The sequence below is a fragment of the Rhinopithecus roxellana genome, chromosome 19, assembly GCF_007565055.1.
Source record: "Rhinopithecus roxellana isolate Shanxi Qingling chromosome 19, ASM756505v1, whole genome shotgun sequence".
In the NCBI taxonomy this organism is placed as follows: Eukaryota; Metazoa; Chordata; class Mammalia; order Primates; family Cercopithecidae; genus Rhinopithecus; species Rhinopithecus roxellana.
Window position 1 is genome coordinate 18,631,965 of NC_044567.1, and position 20,517 is coordinate 18,652,481.

General features: G+C 46.1%; 1 protein-coding gene across 2 annotated transcripts in view; it reads right to left on the reverse strand.

The window, feature by feature from the left end:
* The window catches only part of KIAA0100 (KIAA0100 ortholog), a 33,115-nt gene that overhangs the window by 4,092 nt on the left and 8,506 nt on the right, over nucleotides 1–20,517 (reverse strand). Inside the window, exons 16-32 of one of the 2 annotated variants that reach the window (XM_010372329.2) lie at nucleotides 18,105–19,197; nucleotides 17,479–17,670; nucleotides 17,133–17,335; nucleotides 16,867–16,985; nucleotides 16,526–16,746; nucleotides 15,634–15,824; nucleotides 15,404–15,503; nucleotides 15,059–15,261; nucleotides 11,801–12,095; nucleotides 6,815–6,972; nucleotides 6,341–6,547; nucleotides 3,124–3,223; nucleotides 2,713–2,895; nucleotides 2,234–2,355; nucleotides 1,585–1,740; nucleotides 1,379–1,500; nucleotides 214–394 (exon numbers count right to left, since the gene is read on the reverse strand). In XM_010372329.2, coding sequence (XP_010370631.1) covers nucleotides 214–394; nucleotides 1,379–1,500; nucleotides 1,585–1,740; nucleotides 2,234–2,355; nucleotides 2,713–2,895; nucleotides 3,124–3,223; nucleotides 6,341–6,547; nucleotides 6,815–6,972; nucleotides 11,801–12,095; nucleotides 15,059–15,261; nucleotides 15,404–15,503; nucleotides 15,634–15,824; nucleotides 16,526–16,746; nucleotides 16,867–16,985; nucleotides 17,133–17,335; nucleotides 17,479–17,670; nucleotides 18,105–19,197 — 3,846 coding nt within the window. The remainder of the gene's footprint in view (nucleotides 1–213; nucleotides 395–1,378; nucleotides 1,501–1,584; nucleotides 1,741–2,233; nucleotides 2,356–2,712; nucleotides 2,896–3,123; nucleotides 3,224–6,340; nucleotides 6,548–6,814; nucleotides 6,973–11,800; nucleotides 12,096–15,058; nucleotides 15,262–15,403; nucleotides 15,504–15,633; nucleotides 15,825–16,525; nucleotides 16,747–16,866; nucleotides 16,986–17,132; nucleotides 17,336–17,478; nucleotides 17,671–18,104; nucleotides 19,198–20,517) is intronic. The other variant, XM_030924028.1, reaches the window with a different exon arrangement.

Sequence of the window (20,517 nt, forward strand, 5' to 3'; positions counted from 1 at the left end):
TGTTACTTTCCCCTATGGCATCAGAGCTGTATGTGTATCATTCATTATAAACAGATGTGTCAAAGGAAGCTCTGCTCATGTTTCCAATCATACTATCATTAATAATCATATAATAATTAGCCCCTTTTTATTTCTCTTTTATGAGTTAGACTCCTAAGCTAGGTCAGTGTTTCTCAATACAGCTGCCTTTGTGTGACCATATACCCCAGATACCTTGCTGTAGAGGAACCTCTGCAGTTCTAATTCAGCAATTCCCAGCTGTCCATCTTCCTCTGTCAGGCGCCACCGTGCCTGAGCAAAGTAAAACTCAGTGCGACGGACCACACTCACATCTTCTTGCTGCTTTCGCAGCTCCATCTTGTTAGCCCGCTGCAGCTGGAAATCCTTAAAACACCTGTAAGTGGACAGGGGAGCCAAAGCCAGTAAGGGAAATAGCACATGGGTAGGGGGTGGGATAGAATGCTCTAGAATGATGCAGGAGGTAAACTCAGAAATTAACCTATTCCGGGTTAGCCAGTCTCTAAATTTTTTTTTTTTTTTTTTTTTTTTTTTTTTGAGACAGAGTCTCACTCTGTCGCCCAGGCTGGAGTGCAGTGACTGGATCTTGGCTCACTGCAAGCTCCGCCTCCCGGGTTTACGCCATTCTCCTGCCTCAGCCTCCCGAGTAGCTGGGACTACAGGCGCCCGCCACCTCGCCCGGCTAGTTTTTTTGTATTTTTTAGTAGAGACGGGGTTTCACCGGGTTAGCCAAGATGGTCTCGATCTCCTGACCTCGTGATCCGCCCATCTCGGCCTCCCAAAGTGCTGGGATTACAGGCTTGAGCCACCACGCCCGGCCTCTAAATTTTTTTTACTGAATTTATTGCTGCTGACATTCTAGGTCATAGAAGCACAAATCCCAACTTTCAGCTCTATAGTTTCTTGATAAAATAGTGTCTTCCCACTAATAATTCCTACGATTTTATCTGCAATTGTATGCTGATCAACTTCAAGATATTTTCATATATCTATGTCAGGTTCATTAAAAAAAAAAAGATCTTTTCAGTTCAGATGCACAGTATCAAGCCCACCCAGTGATCTTTCAGCTGGGTGTGGTAATCCCAGCTCACGCCTGTAATCCCAGCACTTTGGGAGGCCAAGGCAGAAGGACTACTTGAGCCCAGGTGTTCCAGACCAGCCTGGTCAAAATAGTGAGACCACCTTGTCTCTAAAAAAAAAAAAAAAAAGTGATCCTTCCCAACTACCCATTTTCTTATTCAGGAAGAGATGTCTGAACCTACTCCTACATCAGCCTTTGATAATGCACACTAGACCTCAAGAAAGAGAACTGCCTGTAGCTGGGGCACTGGAAAAGGGCAAGGAAAGAATGCTGGGGCACCTGATGAGGATATTCAGTTCTTCACTTTCCAGCTGCAGGTTGGCCTTCTCCTGGTTTAGCTGCAACTGAAGCTTCTGGTTCAGGTCAAGCAGATTCTCATTCTTGCTGTCATCCTGCAAAGACTAGGGAACCAGGATAGAAACTGAGAGATTACCCTCGTTCTAGGAGACTTCCTGGTCCTCGAACTATCTATCTGCAGTGACTACCTTCATGATAGAATACATCTGCTTCTCAAGCTGTCGTATTTGGGCCACATGCTGCCGCACAGCCTCCTGCAAATGCAGTATGCTGCTGCGTTGCTCCTCTGGATTGCTAGAGATCTCAAGCTGGAACCTGACCCGTTGCTTCTTCTCACTATGCTCCTAAAGGAATGGAAAGGGAAATGAATACAGTTTTTAAGTAGACAAGTCTTGTAGTAAAGTGAAATAGACAAAGGAGAAAGAAATGGGGGGGTCTCTTCTAGAAAGCTAACCTTTATCTGTCACTGTTAATAGCAACAGTAGTAGGTCAATGCAGAAAATTTGGCAATGTGGATTTCACAATAAGTCAGGCCCAACAGGATGGGGATGGAGGTGGAAGCAGGGAATAGTAAATGTTTTTAGAGGTGTCCAGGTGACTGAGTAGAGAAATAACTAGGAGAAAACAATCAGGCAAACAAGCCCTACAGTCTGAGAGACATTCAGGCCTTTCTTAAATAAGTGGAATTTCAGTGGTCACTGCTGACTAAAAGAATGTATCAACCACAAGGCCCTTTTTCAGTGTAAAGCATGGCTTTTCTTACAGAAACCCAAATAAAACACAAAGTCTGGGTGTTCCTGTGAGGCTAACCAGCATTCTACAAGGGCCCATGCTCACCTTCCGCTTAGGTTCTACGTGGAGCAGCAGGTTGTTGACAATGTCCAGGATCATGGCATACTGAGCTGGGTTGGTGGAAATTTCCAGCTCATGGTGGATAAGGGTGAAGGTATCCACAGCCCCTAGATAATTGTTAGCAGCTAAATAAAAAGCTCAAGTTTCTACCTAAATATCTACTCCATCTCTTAACCCACATTTGGAACCACCCTACTAGTCAACCCCACAGAAAGGGTGAGAGGTGCTCATGGGCAGAAACATGTTTATTTCAGAATCATAAACAATGCCCATTCATCCCAGCTCCCTCTAAGAATAGAGGTTATTTTCTCATAGCAGAACCTACAAAAAGCAGAGCAAAGTGAAATATTAATGCCAGTGCACAGTGGACTTTTAATAACTCTACTGTCTCAGCATCACCAAGGAAATAACTACTTTACCAATTTCCCTAGTCCTCTACTAAAAGCCTTTCAAGCCCTGAATACCTTCTTGCTTCTTTAGGAGATCTTCCTTTTCCTGGTTCTCAAGAACTTCAGGTGGCTTAATCTGAGTTGCTAGTTCAGGATCAATGTCATGGCTGTAACTAATATAGTACATTCGGCAGCTGCAACGCGAAATGATCCGCTGGACTTGCTGGGCTTGTTGTGCCTCAGCTGGCTGGTTCCAATCTGGGAAGAGGTGGGAAAGAGATAAGAAAAAGACATTCTCAATAAAGGTAATGTGAGAGCCTCCCAGCTATGTCTTGGAAACTCCAGAAACACCACTTTCAACCTAGCCTAGCACAAAATGGTCCTACTACAGCATACATTGACGTTAAGAACAGGAAGGGAAATGAGGTCCCTTTGGGATGCACATCCATTCCTAATCATTTGATGCAGAGGAGGGGGAGGGCTGACCTGTGGTTGTGGTAACCATGCCGCCCACTGCCTGCCCACTCTCCATCAGCTCCTGCACAGAGTCCAAACTACGCTGCCGGTGCTCCTCGATATTCTTCACCTGAAGACAGAGATGCAGGCAACTTTAGCTCCTGGGGAAACAGTGGCTTGTCCTGGACAACTGGGTGACAGATCTCCATATTTCAAGTAGTTACACTTACTATCTAGATCTCCACTGCATGGAATAGCTTGAACCATCTCCCAGGATAGAGGACATACTTGTCTCCTTCTCTTGCCCCAGTTTACCCAAATTCTCCAACCCAACTGCGTTACATGCACACTTTGCCAGGCCCGCAGGTCTCGAGCCAGAAAAACAATGAGCAAGGTTCAAATCTAATCATGTCTTGGGCAAAATATCTCATTAAAAAAAAATTACTTTCCCACCCATTTTGGTATTTGTTCCATTTGTGTTCTTGCTGTTTTCTATCTTCAGATAGATAACCATTCTGACAATGTTGCCATGGGGGAAGGGAATTTAATTATTTTTAATCACTCTGCCAAGCTAAAGTCAGAGTGAATAACAGAATGAGTGAGATGAGAAGACCACAGCAGATGGTGGATCTGTCAAACCTCAAAAAAATACAGGAAAGGCCAGACCACAGTCCCTCGTACCTAAACCAAAGACGTTCCACTCTAACGCTAGTATCACAGCCTGAGGGGGGTGGGGGGCAAGGGGGAAGAGTTCACACGCAAAAGAAGGCATGCCTAAAAGCAGCAGAGGCGCAGAAAATGCCAGAAAGATCCAATAGCATGGGTAGTTAACAACTGTGCTTACCTCGTAAGACTACTGATAAAGAGCACTGCTTGCTTGAATGAACCACAGCTCTTATATATCAGCATGACTTCTCATACTACCAACAACCAGTCCCTTACTTGGCTTGACATCTGATCTTTTTTTTTTTGAGACGGAGTCTTGCTCTGTTGCCCAGGCTGAAGTGCAGTGGTGCGATCTCGGCTCACTGCAACCTCCACCTCCTGGGTTCAAGCAATTCTCTGCCTCAGCCTCCCGAGTAGCTGGAATTATAGGCGCCCACCACCACACCCGGTTAATTTTTGTATTTTTAGTAGAGACGCGGTTTCACCATCTTGGCCAGGGTAGTCTTGAACTCCTGACCTCATGATCCACTTGCCTCAGCCTCCCAAAGTGCTGGGATTATAGGCATGAGCCACCGTGCTCAGCCTGACATCTGATCTAAATGCTCATTACCTCTTATTACACCTGAGGTTTCCTGGACTAAGCCCTAAGGTCCTTGATATAAGAAGCATCAGCCAGGGAGGTGAGAATAGGGATCAGTTTTATCCCCACTAAGAACTGCAAATGGATTTATCACTGTGGTCCTTATCAGATACAGCTAGATCCTGTAACTCACTTGGGGGTGTGCCATGCCCAAGACAATGTGGGCACTTAACACCTGTTAAATAAGTAATAATGCACAATAATGACTAGGCATATCTCATAACCAATAGAGAGAAGTTACAGGGTAAAATATAATCTGGTTCAGTTTTACCAAGAAGCTGAAAAGCAAATTAACAACCATGCAATGCAAAGACAGGCTCCTTCCCTTATTTCTGCCAGCTGCTCACAATCTCACCATCTAACAAAAACATTATCTTGGCTGGGTGGGGCATAAGCCTGTAATCCCAACACTTTGGGAGGCTGAGGCGGGCGGATCAAGAGGTCAGGAGCTCAAGACCAGCCTAGCCAACATGGTGAAACCCCGTCTCTACTAAAGACACAAAAATTAGGCGGTCATGGTGGGGCGCGCCTGTAATCCCAGCTACTCAGGAGGCTGAGGCAGGAAAATGGCTTGAACCCGGGAGGCAAAGGTTGCAGTGAGCTGAGTTCATGCCACTGCACTCCAGCCTGAGCTACAGAGCAAGACTCTGTCTCAAAAAACAAACAAAACTACATTATCTTGCCACACACTTAAGACCTCCCCACACATACTGACTTAAAAAAAAAAAAAGAGTACTTTCCACCTGAATACATATATATATACACACATATATATACACATATATATACATACATATATATACACATATACATACATATATATACACATACATACATATATACATACATATATATACATACATATATACATATACATACATACATATACATACATACATACATATACATACATACATATACATACATACATATATACATATATACACACATATATACACATATATACACACATATATACACATATATATATACACACATATATACACATATACATACACATATATATACATATATATACACACATATATATATACATATATATATATTTTTTTTGAGATGGAGTCTCGCTCTGTCACCCAGGCTGGAGTGCAGTGGCCGGATCTGAGCTCACTGCAAGCTCCGCCTCCTGGATTCATGCCATTCCCTGCCTCAGCCTCCCGAGTAGCTGGGACTATAGGCGCCCGCCACCTCACCCGGCTAGGTTTTGTATTTTTTTAGTAGAGATGGGGTTTCACCGTTTTGGCCAGGATGGTCTCGATTTCCTGACCTTGTGATCCGCCCATCTCGGCCTCCCAAAGTGCTGGGATTACAGACTTGAGCCACCGCACCCGGCTATATTTATATTTTCAAAGCACCTTATCATGTGATCCTTTCAACAATCTTGTGAGGGTGAAGTATCAATTCCATTTCACAATTAAAGGTGACTTGTCCAAGAGCTCATGGCTACTATAATGGGAAAGCTATCATTAGAACTCACATAACCTGACTCCTAGACAGTCTTTCATTCAACCTCACTGCCTTGCTGAAATAACCAATCAGTCATTTTCATGAGAGGACAGAGAAAGGGCAGATAGTGAACTTATCGAAAATTCTGAGTCACTGCCTGTTTTCTTGGCTGCCTGCTGATTAGTGTGAACATTAATAGGGATCAGCAATCTTAAAGAGTAAAAAAGTTCCAGTCCATTTTATACTAGTTCTGGGAAATGAGAATTTCTTTTGCAATGAAATAGAACACCATGAGGAAAAAAAAAAAAAAGTACTACATGCTTCCAGACCAGAGACTGCCCACATTCAAGGTGTTATCAGCCTCATTATTCTGCTAAGCTAGTAACAGTAGGTTACTGTCAATAATATTCCAGCCATTAGAAAGTCTATGGAAAACCAGGAATACAATGGGCCTTCACAAACCCACTCACTAACCTCTAACCAGAGCTGTCGGCCATCCTGCTCTGTGGGGCTGCTCTCAGTGGTGGCAAAGTACTGCATGCCATCCAAGAGGCAAGTCCAGGATGTCTTTTGCTTCAATGTATCACCGTACCAGGCTGGATGGTGCTGGCACTGCAGCAGTTGGGCTTTGGCAGCTGACACAATGACACAGCCTTCTGTCTCTGCTCCACGAAGAACCATCTATGCCAGAGATAGAAGCAGAGTTAAGCTACCAAGGAAGATGAGAAGATTAGTGAGCACACTGTATCAACCACTGCAGCTAGATCTAACTGGCTTACTGAGTAAATTTTACTGGCGTCTGGACATAGAAGTGATTATTTATGATACCTATGAGAAGGACAAATTTTTTGGAGCTCTATTCACCCATTCACATTTAGAGGTGGGGGAAGGTGAACAATATGATCATGATCTAGCCTGATGTTGAGGTAACTTGTAAAGAGAAGGTACCTGACAGTTGACCAGTTCAATAAGGCAGTTTCGGTTGTATATGTCATCCGTCTGGCAGGCAGCAATGCCACACAACTGGTCACTCATGCCTGATTCCTCTTCTGTGAACACTACAAACCTGTCTGTCTCTTCAATTAGTTTCTGCAACATGTAAGCACCTGGCAGAGAAATAGGAAGCAGGGAAAGGTCACAGTCTCAAAGGGAAAGACTTTTCCCTTTCCAGAGCCAAACTGATCTTCCCTCAATTTATCTGGCTAGATAAGGGCTTAGAATACATCCTCCCAAACCTAGAACTCTAGCCCAGCCCATCCCTTGACTCATGAAGACAAAACAAGGGTTATTTCATTTTCCCTTTTTTTTTTTTTTTGAGACGGAGTCTTGCTCTGTCGCCCAGGCTGGAGTGCAGTGGCCTGATATCGGCTCACTGCAACCTTCACCTCCTGGTTCAAGAGATTCTCCTGCCTCAGCCTCCTGAGTAGCTGGGACTACAGGTGCGTGCCACCATATCTGCTAATTTTGTGTTTTTTAGTAGAGACCGGTTTCGCTATGTTGGCCAGGCTTGTGTCGAACTCCTGACCTCAGATGATCCGCCCATCTCAGACTCCCAAAGTGATGGGATTACAGGCGTGAGCCACCTCGCCCGGCCTCCCTTCAATTTTAATAAGAGTACAGATTCCCAGCAGAAACTGAGAAATGCTAGGTAACACTTTTTTCTCTTAAGTATTACTCTATGATCTCTCCCTTGCCCCCATTTTATTCCTTTTCTCATTTCGTATTATTTTACACACTATTTGACCACTCTTTTCCACTTGAAACCACTCTCTTGCCATCAATGTCATTATGTTCTCCTAGGTCTGCTGCTTCCCCTGATTATGTCTCCAGGCCCTCTCCCTTCTCCGAGGTCTAAGCTCCTCAGATCCATCCTTGGCACGTTCCCTTCTCTTTCCTATTCTTTCTCTTAATGGGTTTGTGTAACAGAGTGTATGGTTAAGAGCACAGTCTCCAAAATCAAACTAGTCTGCCTGTATTGTGACCTTGGGCAGTCTGCCTCTCTGTGTCGCAGTTTCCTTATTTGTAAAAGAGTAACTCTCTCATAAGATTGCTATGAAAGTTTAATGGGGCCAGGCACAATGGCTCACGCCTGTAATCCCAGCACTTTGGGAGGCTGAGGTGGGCAGATCACGAGGTCAGGATATTGAGACCATCCTGGCCAACATGGTGAAACTCCGTCTCTACTAAAAACACAAAAATTAGCCAGGTGTGGTGGCGCACACCTGTAATCCCAGCTACTCAGGAGGCTGAGGTAGGACAAGAGCGTGAATCTAGGAGGTGGAGATTGCAGTGAGCCGAGATCGCGCCACTGCACTCCAGTCTGGTGACAGAGCAAGACTCCATCCCCCCCCCAAAAAAAAAAGAAAAAAGAAAAAAGAAAATTTAATGGCATAATACATAAAAATATTTTGCAGAGTACCTACCACACAGTAAGCAATTATTATAGGCCGGGCGCGGTGGCTCAAGCCTGTAATCCCAGCACTTTGGGAGGCCGAGACGGGCGGATCACAAGGTCAGGAGATTGAGACCATCCTGGCTAACACGGTGAAACCCCGTCTCTACTAAAGAATACAAAAAACTAGCCGGGCGACGAGGCGGGCGCCTGTAGTCCCAGCTACTTGGGAGGCGGAGGCAGGAGAATGGCGTGAACCTGGGAGGCGGAGCTTGCAGTGAGCTGAGATCTGGCCACCGCACTCCAGCCTGGGCGACAGAGCCAGACTCCGTCTCAAAAAAAAGAAAAAAAAAAAAAAAAAAAAAAATTATTATAATATCCTTGGCAATAACTCGTAGCTCTATGCTGAAATTCCCAAATATCTATCTTTATAGCCCTAAGCTTTTAGACCCTAATTTCCAGCTGTTTATTAGACATTATATTGATAGCCTACTAGTGACACAAATTCAGCATGCCCAAATCTGAACTTAACAACCCTACACCTCCCCAAACCTGTTTAGTCCCAGGCTCTATTTCTGATCCATCATGCTCAAAATCAAGTTGTTATACTTTTCTCCCTTTAATTCCTCCTTCCAACCAGTGGCCAGTTCTCCCATATGCACAATAATGTTTCCATCCATCTTATCTCCATTCCCACTGCCTCTACCTAGTTCTAGCCCTCAATGTTTATTTTTATTTTTATTTTTTTTATTTATTTTTATTTTTTTTTTGAGAAGGAGTCTCGCTCTGTCACCCAGGCTGGAGTGCAGTGGCCAGATCTCAGCTCACTGCAAACTCCGCCTCCCGAGTTTACGCCATTCTCCTGCCTCAGCCTCCCGAGTAGCTGGGACTACAGGCGCCCGCCACCTCGCCCGGATAGTTTTTTGTATTTTTTTAGTAGAGACGGGGTTTCACCGTGTTAGCCAGGATGGTCTCGATCTCCTGACCTCGTGATCCGCCCGCCTCGGCCTCCCAAACTGCTGGGATTACAGGCTTGAGCCACCGCGCCCGGCCTATTTTTATTTTTTTTCTTGAGATGGAGTTTCACTCTTATTGCCCAGGCTGGAGTGCAATGGCGCAATCTTGGCTCACTGCAACCTCCGCCCCCGGGTTCAAGCAATTCTACCATCTCAGCCTCCCGAGTAGCACCACCACGCCTGGCTAATTTTTATATTTTTACTAGAGACAGGGTTTCACCATGTTGGCCAGGCTAGTCTCCAACTCCTGACCTCAAGTGATCCACCCCTTAGCCTCCCAAAGTGCTGGGATTACAGGTGTGAGCCACTGTGCCTGGCCCCAGCCCTCAATGCTTCTTACTGAGACACCATAATAGTTTCCTAATTTGTCTCCCCACCTCGTTTCTTCCTCTCCAATCCTCCTACACACTACTGCCAGATCTGTCTTCATAAAATGATGACACACCCATATTCAAAAACATTCAGTAGTTCACCACTGCCTACTGTACAAGGACCAAAAACTCCTTAGCCCTATATGAAAGGTCTTTGGTGATCTACCCCAGCTTTCCTTTCTAGTCCTTTCTCTCACTCTTTCTGTCAACTAAAAGAGACTGTTTACTCTCTGTGACACTGAAATACATATTTGGTCCTCCCTGTTTCCTGGCATACAAAATCTAAAATCATTAGTGCCTCCAAAGTGATGTCTTTTTGTATGCTGAGTTGACTGGTTGCTGGCAGCCCCTAAGTAGCTTCAGGATGGTGGCTGGTCACTGGAAAGACCCAGGCAGGATTAAAGGGTTATAACTTTCAGCCCCACCCCCATCACACACATACTTCCTGGGAAGAGAGGGGCTGAAGGCTAAGTTAATCACCAATGGCCAGTGGTTTAATCAATCATGCCTACATAATGAAGTCTCCATTAAAAACCCAAAAGGACCGGATTTGGAGAGCTTCTGGATAGCTGAACATGTAGAGGCTCCCGAGGCGTAGCATGCCTGCCTGGGGAGGGCATAGAAGCTTCCCGCCACTTCCCATACCTCGCACTATGCATCCCTTCATCCGTATCCTTTGTAATACCCTTTATAATAAACCAGTAAACAGGTTTCCTTCAGTCCTGTGAGCTGCTCTAGCAAATTAATTGAACCCAAGGAGGGGGTCGTGGGAACCCGTTTATAGCCAGGTGGTGAGAATCACAGATAAAGCAACCTGTAGCCTGTGACTGGCATATGAAGGAAGGGGCGGGGGGCTTAGAGACTGAGTCATCAACCTTTGGCATCTGATGCTATCCCCAGGTAGATAGTGTCAGAATTGAACTGAATTAAAGGACACCCAACTGGTGTCCGCTGCAGAATTAATTGCTTGCTTATTGGTTGGGAAAAAATTCCCACACATTTGGTCACAGAAGTCTTCTGTGTCAACTGTTTCTGAGTGAGAGAACAGAAAAAACACTTTTGAGCTTGGGTTTTTCAAGATTCTCCTTTTAACACACTAAGCTTTCAAACTCCACTCCTACTCAGGTTATTCCCTCCGCCTTGATTGCCCTTCCACCCCATTTCTACATGTTCAAACCACATTAAGCTTTCAGGGCCTGGCTCAAATGCTACTTCCTCAATCAACTCTCCCCTGATGGTATTCCCCCCTTCACTCCTGTCAGTAGTAACTCCATTTTTTTTTTTTTTTTTTTTTTTGAGATAGAGTCTCACTCTGTCACCCCAGCTGGAGTGCAGTGGTGCAATCTCAGCTCACTGTCAGCTCCGCCTCCTGGGTTCATGCCATTCTCCTGCTTCAGCCTCCCAAGTAGCTGGGACTACAGGCACCCGCCACCATGCCCGGCTAATTTTTTTGTATTTTTAGTAGAGATGGGGTTTCACCATGTTAGCCAGAATGGTCTCGATCTCCTGACCTCGTGATCTGCCCACCTCGGCCTCCCAAAGTGCTGGGATTACAGGCATGAGCCACCACACCCGGCCCCTTATTCTTTTTTTTTTTTTTTTGAGATGGAGTCCTGCTCTGTCACCTCCACTTCCTGGGTTCAAGCGATTCTCGTGCCTTAGCCTCCCAAGTAGCTGGGATTACAGGTACATGCCACCCTGCCTGGCTAATTTTTTTTGTATTATTTTTACTAAAGATGGGATTTTGCCATGTTGGCCAGGCTGGTCTTGAACTCCTGACCTCAAGTGATCCACCCACCTCAGCCTCCCAAAGTGCTGGGATTACAGGAGTGAGCCACTGTACCCGGCTAACTCCCATTTTCTTTTATTTCTCTCTTGTGGCATTTATCACTTTGTTTCTTTCCCTTACTCATCTTGTTTTGGCTCCATCTACTCTCCTTCTGATTATCTTCTGGCCACGGGACCAGACCATTTAATGCCCCAACATCACTGTTACTTAATATATAAGACTTAGGTGGCCTAAGAAGGAAAAATGATAGTTTCACTTCTGCACATAGATGGAAGCAGCCATGACTCAGTCCTTTTCAAACTCTTGTCCAAGCCCATATCCATGTTCTAAACGCAAACCCATAAAGTCTCATCTCCCCAAGCTTACCTCCCGATGACCCCTTATCAGGCCGTCCACTGAAGCTGGGAGTGTTAGCGCGAGGTGGGGCTGAGGCACTACTTGGGACACCCCGCTTTGGCTTTTTGGCTGGCATCTGTGGATCAATCTTTAACCCCTTCAGGGCCTCCGTAGAGAGATTACGTTTGAGTACAGCTGCCTTTTTGTAGCCATCATATAACCCAAAGGCAATGTCTCGATTGGTAGTTGTCCAGGAAATCCGTAAATCTACTAAGTGCAGCTGATGTGTATGAAAGGTAGGATCCCCATCACGAGTAGAGAGCTCCTACGAAACAGGAAAAGGACTTCAAGGCTTCAGGTAGCATGGAAATTGCCCCCAATGCTGCTGTTCCACAAAAGCAGTGATAAAAGTTTGTTGAATAAGAAACGTGTTGGCCAGGTGCCGTGGCTCATGCCCATAATCCCAGCACTTTGGGAGGCTGAAGCGGGCAAATCATGAGATCAGGAGTTTGAGACCAACCTGGTCAACCTGGTGAAACCCCATCTCTACTAAAAATACAAAAAATTAGCTGGGCATGGTGGCTGGCACCTGTAAACCCAGCTACTCGGGAGGCTGAGGCAGAAGAATCACTTGAACCTAGGAGGCGGAGGTTGCAGTGAGCCGAGATCACACTACTGCACTCCAATCCAGGTGACAACGAGAGACGCGGTTTCAAAAAAAAAAAAAGAAAGAAAAAAGAAAAGAAATTCGCTGGGTGTGGTGGGGAGACAGACCCCGGAGAAAAAAAACTAAGTGGTCTTGGCTTGTGTGTTATATTAAATTTGAACTATACCTACTGTATTTTGTTATTAAAAAATAGAGTTCCTCTAAAATTCTTTTTTGAGAAATGGAAGTCTATTTTGCCCAGACTGGTCTTGAACTCCTGACTTCAAGCAGTCTTCCTGCCTCAGTCTCCCAAGTAGCTGGAACTACGGGTACAAGCCATTGTGACTGGTCCCACTTTATTTTTAAAATATGTTTATTTATTTGAGACAGAATCTGGCTCTGTCTCCCAGGCTGAAGTGCAGTGGTGTGATCTTTTTTTTTTTTTTTTTTTGAGACAGTCTCACTCCATCACCCATGCTGGAGTGCAGTGGCATGATCTTGGCTAACTGCAACCTCCGCCTCCCGGGTTCAAGTGATTCTCATGCTTCAGTCTCCAAGCACCTGGGATTACAGGTATGTGCTACCACACCTGGCTTATTTATTTATTTATTTATTTATTTATTTATTTATTTTTATTTATTTATTTATTTTTTTTGAAATAAAGTCTCACTCTGTCACCCAGGCTAAAGTGCAGTGGTACGATCTTGGCTGGCTGCAACCTCCACTTTCCGGGTTCAAGAGATTTTCCTGCCTCAGCCTCTCAAGTAGCTGGGATTACAGGCACCCGCCACCACGCCCAGCAAATTTTTGTATTTTTTAGTAGAGATCGGGTTTCACCATATTGGCCAAGCTGGTCTCAAACTCCTGTCCTCAAATGATCCGCCCACCTTGGCACCCCAAAGTGATGGGATTACAGGCGTGAGCCACTACACCTGGCCTAATTTTTGTATTTGTAGTAGAGACAGGGTTTCACCATGTTGGCCAGTCTGGTCTCAAACTCCTGACCTCGAGTGATCCATCTGCCTCAGCCTCCCAAAGTGTAGGGATTACAGGTGTGAGCCACCGCACCCAGCCTCAATGGTGCAATCCTGGCTCACAACCTCTGCCTCTTGGGCTCAAACTATCCTCCCACCTCAGCCTCCTGAGTAGCTGGGACGACAGGTGCACGCCACCATGCCTGGCTAATTTTTTTGTATTTTTTGTAGAGACAGGGTTTCACCATGTTGCCAGGCTAGTCTGGAACTCTTGACTTCAAGGGATCCACCCACCCTGGCCTCCCAGAGTGCTGGGATTACAGGCATTAGCCATCAACACACCTTGCCTATTTATTTATTTTTGAGGTGGGGTCTCACTCTGTCACCCAGGTTGGAGTGCAGTGGCACGATCACGGCTCACTGCAGCCTAGATTTCCGAGACTCCAGCCATCTTTCCACCTCAGCTTCCCGAGTAGCTGGGATCACAGGCACATGCCACCACACCCAGATAATTTTTTGTATTTTTGGTAGAGACAGGGTTTCCACATGTTGCCCAGGCTGGTCTCAAACTCCTGAGCTCGAGCAATCCACCTGCTTCAGCCTCCCAAAGTGTTGGGATTACAGGCGTGAGCCACTGAGCCCAGCCCCCATTGTATTTTATTTGTTTTGTTTTGTTTTTTGTATTTTGGAGACAGCATCTTGCTCTGTCGCCCAGCTTGGAGTGCAGTGGTGCGACCTCGGCTCTCTGCAACCTCCACCTCCCAGGTTCAAGAGATTCTCCTGCCTCAGCCTCCCGAGTAGCTGGGACTACCGGCATGCACCACCATTCCCGGCTAATTTTTTTGTTTTTTTAGTAGAGACGGGGTTTCACCATGTTAGTCAGGTTGGTCTCGAGCTCATGATTTCAAACGATCCATCCGCCTCGGCCTCCCAAAGTGCTGGGATTACAGACATGAGACACCGCACCCAGCCCTCCCCGACTGTATTTTAAATGACTTGAGAATTTCAACTTAAAATCCTTCCCTAATTGGGGGAAAAGTCCGTACCAATTTTTTTTCAGTGTTAGGAAAAAATTTTACTCTATTTCCTCAAGAGTAAGATACTATTTTTAGGAGAGAAAGAAAAGGTATTTTCGAAAAGAGGGATGCTGATACAGCTAAATCAAGTGAGTCTGTCATAAAGTAATGACATACATGCTTGGAATATAATGAGAAACATTACCAGGGACTTCGCCTGCAACCTACTCCTATGGACTCTATTGTGTTCCCCCCAAATTCACATGTTGAAGTCCTAACCCCCAATGTAATGGTATCTGGAGATGGGCCTTTGGGAGGTAATGACATGAGATCATGAGGGTGGGGCACTCATGACAGAATTAGTGCTTTTACAATAAGAGAAACCAGAGCACTCATGCACACTTGTGCTCTCTCTCCCTCTCTGCCATGTGAGGACAGAGATAAGGCAGTCATCTGCAAGCCAAGAAGACAGCCCTCACCAGAACCCAACCATGCAGGTATCCTAATCTTGGACTTCCCAGTCTCCAAAACTGATAAATAAATTTTTGTTATATAAGCCTCCCAGTCTCTGGTATTTTGTTATGGCAGTCCAAGTAGGCTGAGATACCTACTAATACAAATAAGGTAATAAAGAAACTGTGTCAGGCAGTACCTCCTCAGCTGTGCGATTGCTATGCCGTTGGTAGGTGAGGGAGGATAAGCTCAGCAGGTGGGTCTTTGTTATCAAGGGATCAAGACAGTGATCAGCATTCTCTTCAGTGGGTGAGGCCATCAGGTGAACGGTCACCTGACTTAGGTCACTCACCATCTGGGTAACACTCCAATCAGAGATAAGGCGCCGCATCACTGTGCCTGCTGAGAAAAAGAGGCACAAAGAGACCATGCTGACTAGTTCAGAGGATAGTGTAAGACAGAGATGGAGGAGGGGAATGGAACTGAGAAAGGGAAAAACAACAAGCAACAGGATAGGAGAAATGAAAGGACTCTTTGATTTTACCTTGAGGTATAAGCCGCTGAGTCCCCCGAGTAAAGACATGGCCCTGACTGCACTCAATCTGGATGCCCCGTTGCTGGGCAAATGAGGCCCAATAATGTACCTGGCAACAAGAGAGCATAACACTGAACAAAGGATGGCATGAGAGGGATGATTAAGGGACTCAGTATGAGAAACAAGAAAACTAGAAGCAGAATAAAGTGAAGACGTCAGCAGGGACATCAGTACCTTACCTGCAGCTGGGGAAAGAGGGCTGTATAGGAAAGTTGCTTGTAGTGCTGACCAAGTTTCTTCTTGCTGGGTTTCAGGTTACTGAAGAGCTTTCCCCTGCAGATAGGCCTTGTGACACTAGTCCAAGTTGCCCAGAAGTTCTGCATCCAGCGCAGGGTACTACTGTATAGCAGAATTCGGGGTTGGGATATTGCTGCAAAGGGAAGGACAGACATTTCCTAGTTATGGATGAAACACAGAGGTAAAGCTAAATCCTTCCCTTGCTGCAGGTTGTAGAAGTTTAAAAATCCAAAATCCAAACAGCACCTAGCCTCACATTCAGCATCCCCCACTCCCTCTTCTTTCAAGGATCTAAGCTCTCTGCTTTCCCCTACTGCTATGGTCTAAATGTTTGCATCTCCCCAAAATTCATGTTGAAATACTAACCCCTAAGGTGATGATGTTAAGAGGTGGGCCTCTGGGAGGTCACTAGACCATGAGGGTGGAGCCTTCGTAAATAGGATTAGTGCCCTTTTAAAAGTGGTCCAAGGGAGCTCACTGACTCCTTCCACCATATTAGGACACAGCAAAAAGGCACCATCTATGAGGAATGGGCCCTCACTGACACTGAATTTGTCAGTTCTTTGATCTTGGACTTTCAAGCCTCCAGAACTGTGAGAGATAAACGTTTGTTGTTTATAAGCTACCAAACTTGTGGTATTATTATTATAGCAGCCAAAAAGGTCTAAGACACCAACCCTTTCCCCACAAAAAAAAAAAAAAAAAGTCCTAACCTAGATTCTCCCTTGCCCTTCTCCCCTCCCCTCCCCTCCCCAGAGGGTCAAGCTAAAGTCCCCAGTGTCCATGCCTGCCCTCCCAGCCCTTCCTCCCCACTACCCCAGGCCCAAGCCTCACTTCCACTGTGCCGAGTCAGATCCATCTTGATGGAGAGATTGAGGTTCTCCGAGCGAAAGGCCCGGTAGGAATCATGAAGCTGGCCCAAGGGCACCTCAGGCAGGAACTCTGGGGCCCGCAGAGTGACACTATGGTGATCATGGGGGTTCCCATGGCACAGCCACTGCAGGTCCAGCGTCATGCAGAGGTCAGGCAGGTGAAGGAAGCAGCAGTCGTCATACCTGCCTCACAACGGAGCCCCAGCCCTCAGTGCCCTGGTCACTCACTTCCCCTTGGCTCTTCCCCCTCCCTCCAACCTTAGTCCCTCACCCCATGGAGGACCCTCCCTTCACTCCACTCACTTAGAGGCTGTTCTCACGTTGATATCCAAGTCACCCTTGAACACAAACTGACCAGGTTTCCAATGAAAAGACAGGTGGCTCCACTCCCAGTGCATATTTTCAGTTGTGTTGTATGGATCCTATGACCACCCCCAAGAACTTGGTGAGATATAGGTAAGAAAACCATCCTCATCTCCCGTATCAGCATCTTTCTCTCTTCCCACATGTGCTATACAGGCTTCAACCATATTATCCTGATAGGAAAAAAGTATCAAGACACCCCTCACCTCAGTGGCCAGCTGGTGCAGGTTCGCCTGTTCAATGTCCATGTGCCAGTCTCCATGGAACAAAAGACGGCTCTTGTCCCACCAGGGCAAAGGTGGGCTGGGGTCAGCTGAGGGCTTGGTCAAGAGGTCCACACACTGGCCAATCAGTGTCCAGGCTGGATCCCAGCATGGGCCCCATACCACTGTGTACTGGAATATTTCCGCTGGGGTAGAGGAACAAAGGCTATAACTTGTTCACAACATTACCCTTCTCTTCCTTCTTCACTCCAGAAGGGCCTCAGCTCATCTCCTATTTCACCCATCACAAATGTCCCTCAGCCAAACCAACTGCCCCATCTCTACTCACAGTGGAAGTCATGGTAGAATTTGAGTGGGGGCATGTTCCTCTCCACTGCCACGTTACCCCACGGAAGCCCCAAGTGCAAGATCTGACGCCGACGGGAGCAAGGCTGACCACTCTGCTCGGTGCCCACAAGTCGACCCATCAGCCGCCAGTCACGGATCTCAAACAGGTACCGTGGATAGTCTCTGATCCGAACTGTTACCAGAGGAAGGGTACACACTGGCTACTCAGGGGCAGTCTGAGCACTCTCGGGCCTTTTTCCTCACCATTATTTTACCCATCTGTATTTACAAAGTCAATTGAGGGAACAAGGGCAGGCAGTTGACAGCAAGCTGAAAAATGACAGTGACCCTGGGGCAGAAGGTTAAGGGCATAGCACTGAGATCCAAGAGACACAATAATCTTAAAGATGACTGTGTTAGCTTTCCCTTTATGTTAGATAAGCAATTTCAGGGTGAAATTTAGGAACAAAGAAAGGGAAGGGAAGCCCACCCATCCCACTCCACCCATCCAAAACAGCACAGTTCCCAATATAACCATATAACCTAGTTCGTCTGAAATCACTCAGAGAGCTCCCTAGAGCTGAGCGGGCAAACACGGGGTCTGCAAATAAGGGAAACACTACTTACCCAGAAAGGTCTTGACATTGCACTTGAGCATTCGACACCACTGAATGACAAGATCTACTCCCTCAGGGGGAAAAGGGCTGCCTGGATCAAGCTCTTGAACCTGTTCTATCACATGCTCAGGACCGTGGAAAGAGGCATCTGCCAGAGCTACCAGCTCTAGCCCTGCTAAGCTCCAAGTGAGCAGTGCCCGGCGCATGGGTGTGTTGCCATAGAGACGACGGGAACGCTGGATGTAGATTTCAATGTTTTTGCGTTCCAAAGAGGCATAGAGTTCCTCAATTTTGCGGGCAGGCAATAACTCCCCATGCTGCTTCCGAAGGGCGGCCACTTTGGCATCCAGTAGCTGCAGTCTTTTGGCACTCTCCTTACTTTCATCCTTCATCAGCTCATAGTTATCATGAAGTTTCACCTCAAAAATATCATCCAAGAAAACCCATGAGAAGTGCTGAACCTTTAAGAGTAGATCAGGTGGGAGCGGGACAGGGCCTGGAGAGGCCCAAGCATGAGTCCCTCGATGCAGTCCCTTCAGCCACTTCTGAACTCCCACAGCCTCATCTAGAGTTCGAGAAAAGTCATACTGATAAGGAAACTCCACTGAGACTGAGCCGAGGGAGAGAAGCCAAACACGGTTCCGAAGGGTCTGCAGCGCAGGGAAGGGGTTCCGGTGGAGGATCATCTCTTCCAGCTCAGGCAGCAGCTGCACCTCCACCTCCTTGAAGTTGAAGATACTATTGCCATCAAAGCCAGCTGCCAGCTCTGGACAGTATGCCTGCAAGGAACCTCCATGCCGGCTCAGTGACACATTCTCTGCAGCCAGGGTAATGAACTTGTCCTCAGCTACAAAAGCTGTGAGTTTGGCTGTGCTCACCTCCAGGGTTAGGTTTAGCAGCCGCTTTGGAGGTAAAGGTTCAGGGGCACGGCCTTCTAGCTCAGAAGTGGTTCCTGAAGTCTCTAGTGCAAGGGATGGTATAGTCTCAGGAAACACAGTGGCTCTTAGTAGGTCTCGGCACTGTAGAGTGGCCAGGATATGCTGGTACAGGTACATGTGATCTGGGGGACTCCAAAGTAAGGTCAGCCCTGCACCACACTGAACCTTAAGGGAGCAGAAGAAAAGGATCTGTCAATTACCATGTCATGAAACAATAGAGATGGCAAGGATTATGACACATGCATACCTGGCTCAAGAACCATCTCCACCCAGAAGTTATTCCTGAGTAACCACATTAATTACTGCCTTGCTTTGTTCCTGTCAGCACTAATGTGCTGAGCTAACAGTTGTTAGTGTCTTACATTTAAGAGCACTTACACTTTTCAAGTTCTCCTCAACTGGATTCTAAATTGCCTGAAAATAGAGACCATGTGTTTTCATTCTTTGGTATCTACCATAGTACGCTCAGTATAGACAGCAGGCACTCAATAAATCATCTGCCCTCATGTTTCTGCTTATGAGTTACCCTTCTATCAGCAACTACACTGTCTAGTAACCACCGCAACAGTCAACTTGAAAATGTTTCATGAATTGATTGCATCAATTTAATTCTCAAAATAAAGCATAATAAAGTACTGAGCACACAAGTCAATATGGCAGCTGACTTATGTAAAAATATGCATCAAGGAGGGAGTAGTGTCTTTGTCAGCTTGAAAAACAAAGTCAGGGGCCGGGCACGGTGGCTCACGCCTGTAATCCCAGCACTTTGGGAGACTGAGGCGGGTGGATCACGAGGTCAGAAGATCGAGACTATCCTGGCTAACATGGTGAAACCTCGTCTCTACTAAAAAAACACAAAAAATTAGCCGGGCGTGGTGGCAGGCGCCTGTAGTCCCAGCTGCTCGGGAGGCTGAGGCAGGAGAATGGTGTGAACCCAGGAGGCGGAGCTTGCAGTGAGCTGAGATCGCACCACTGCTCTCCAGCCTGGGCAACACAGAGAAACTCCGTCTCAAAAATAAAATAAATAAATAAAAATAAAAAATAAAAACAAAGTCAGTTCTGAATAGCTAAGTGGACAGAGAAAAGTAAAATTCCAGGATAGAAAATTTTCAAGTTCTAGTCTCTAAAAAGGAAACTCTTCAGTTTCCAAAGGTGAAGTCTGACAAAGAAGAAAACGCCCACCCTCCTCCTAAGAGGATCCCATGTCCATCTGTTACCCTGAGGATAAAGATACTGGAAAGCCTCTCAAAACCTGCCACTGCCTCTATCGTCTGACTCCTTCCAGTCTTTTGATGGGCTGAGGGCTTCAGCAAAATGGCACCAGATCATTATTTTTAAAAAGCCCCTTATTTTTCAGAGATGCATACTGAAACATTTATAGTTGAAATTATATATGTCTGATACCTACTTATCTACTTCAAAATAATCCCAGAGCCTGAGGCAGGGGAAATTGGTGGGAGTATAATTAAAAGAAATTGGTCATGA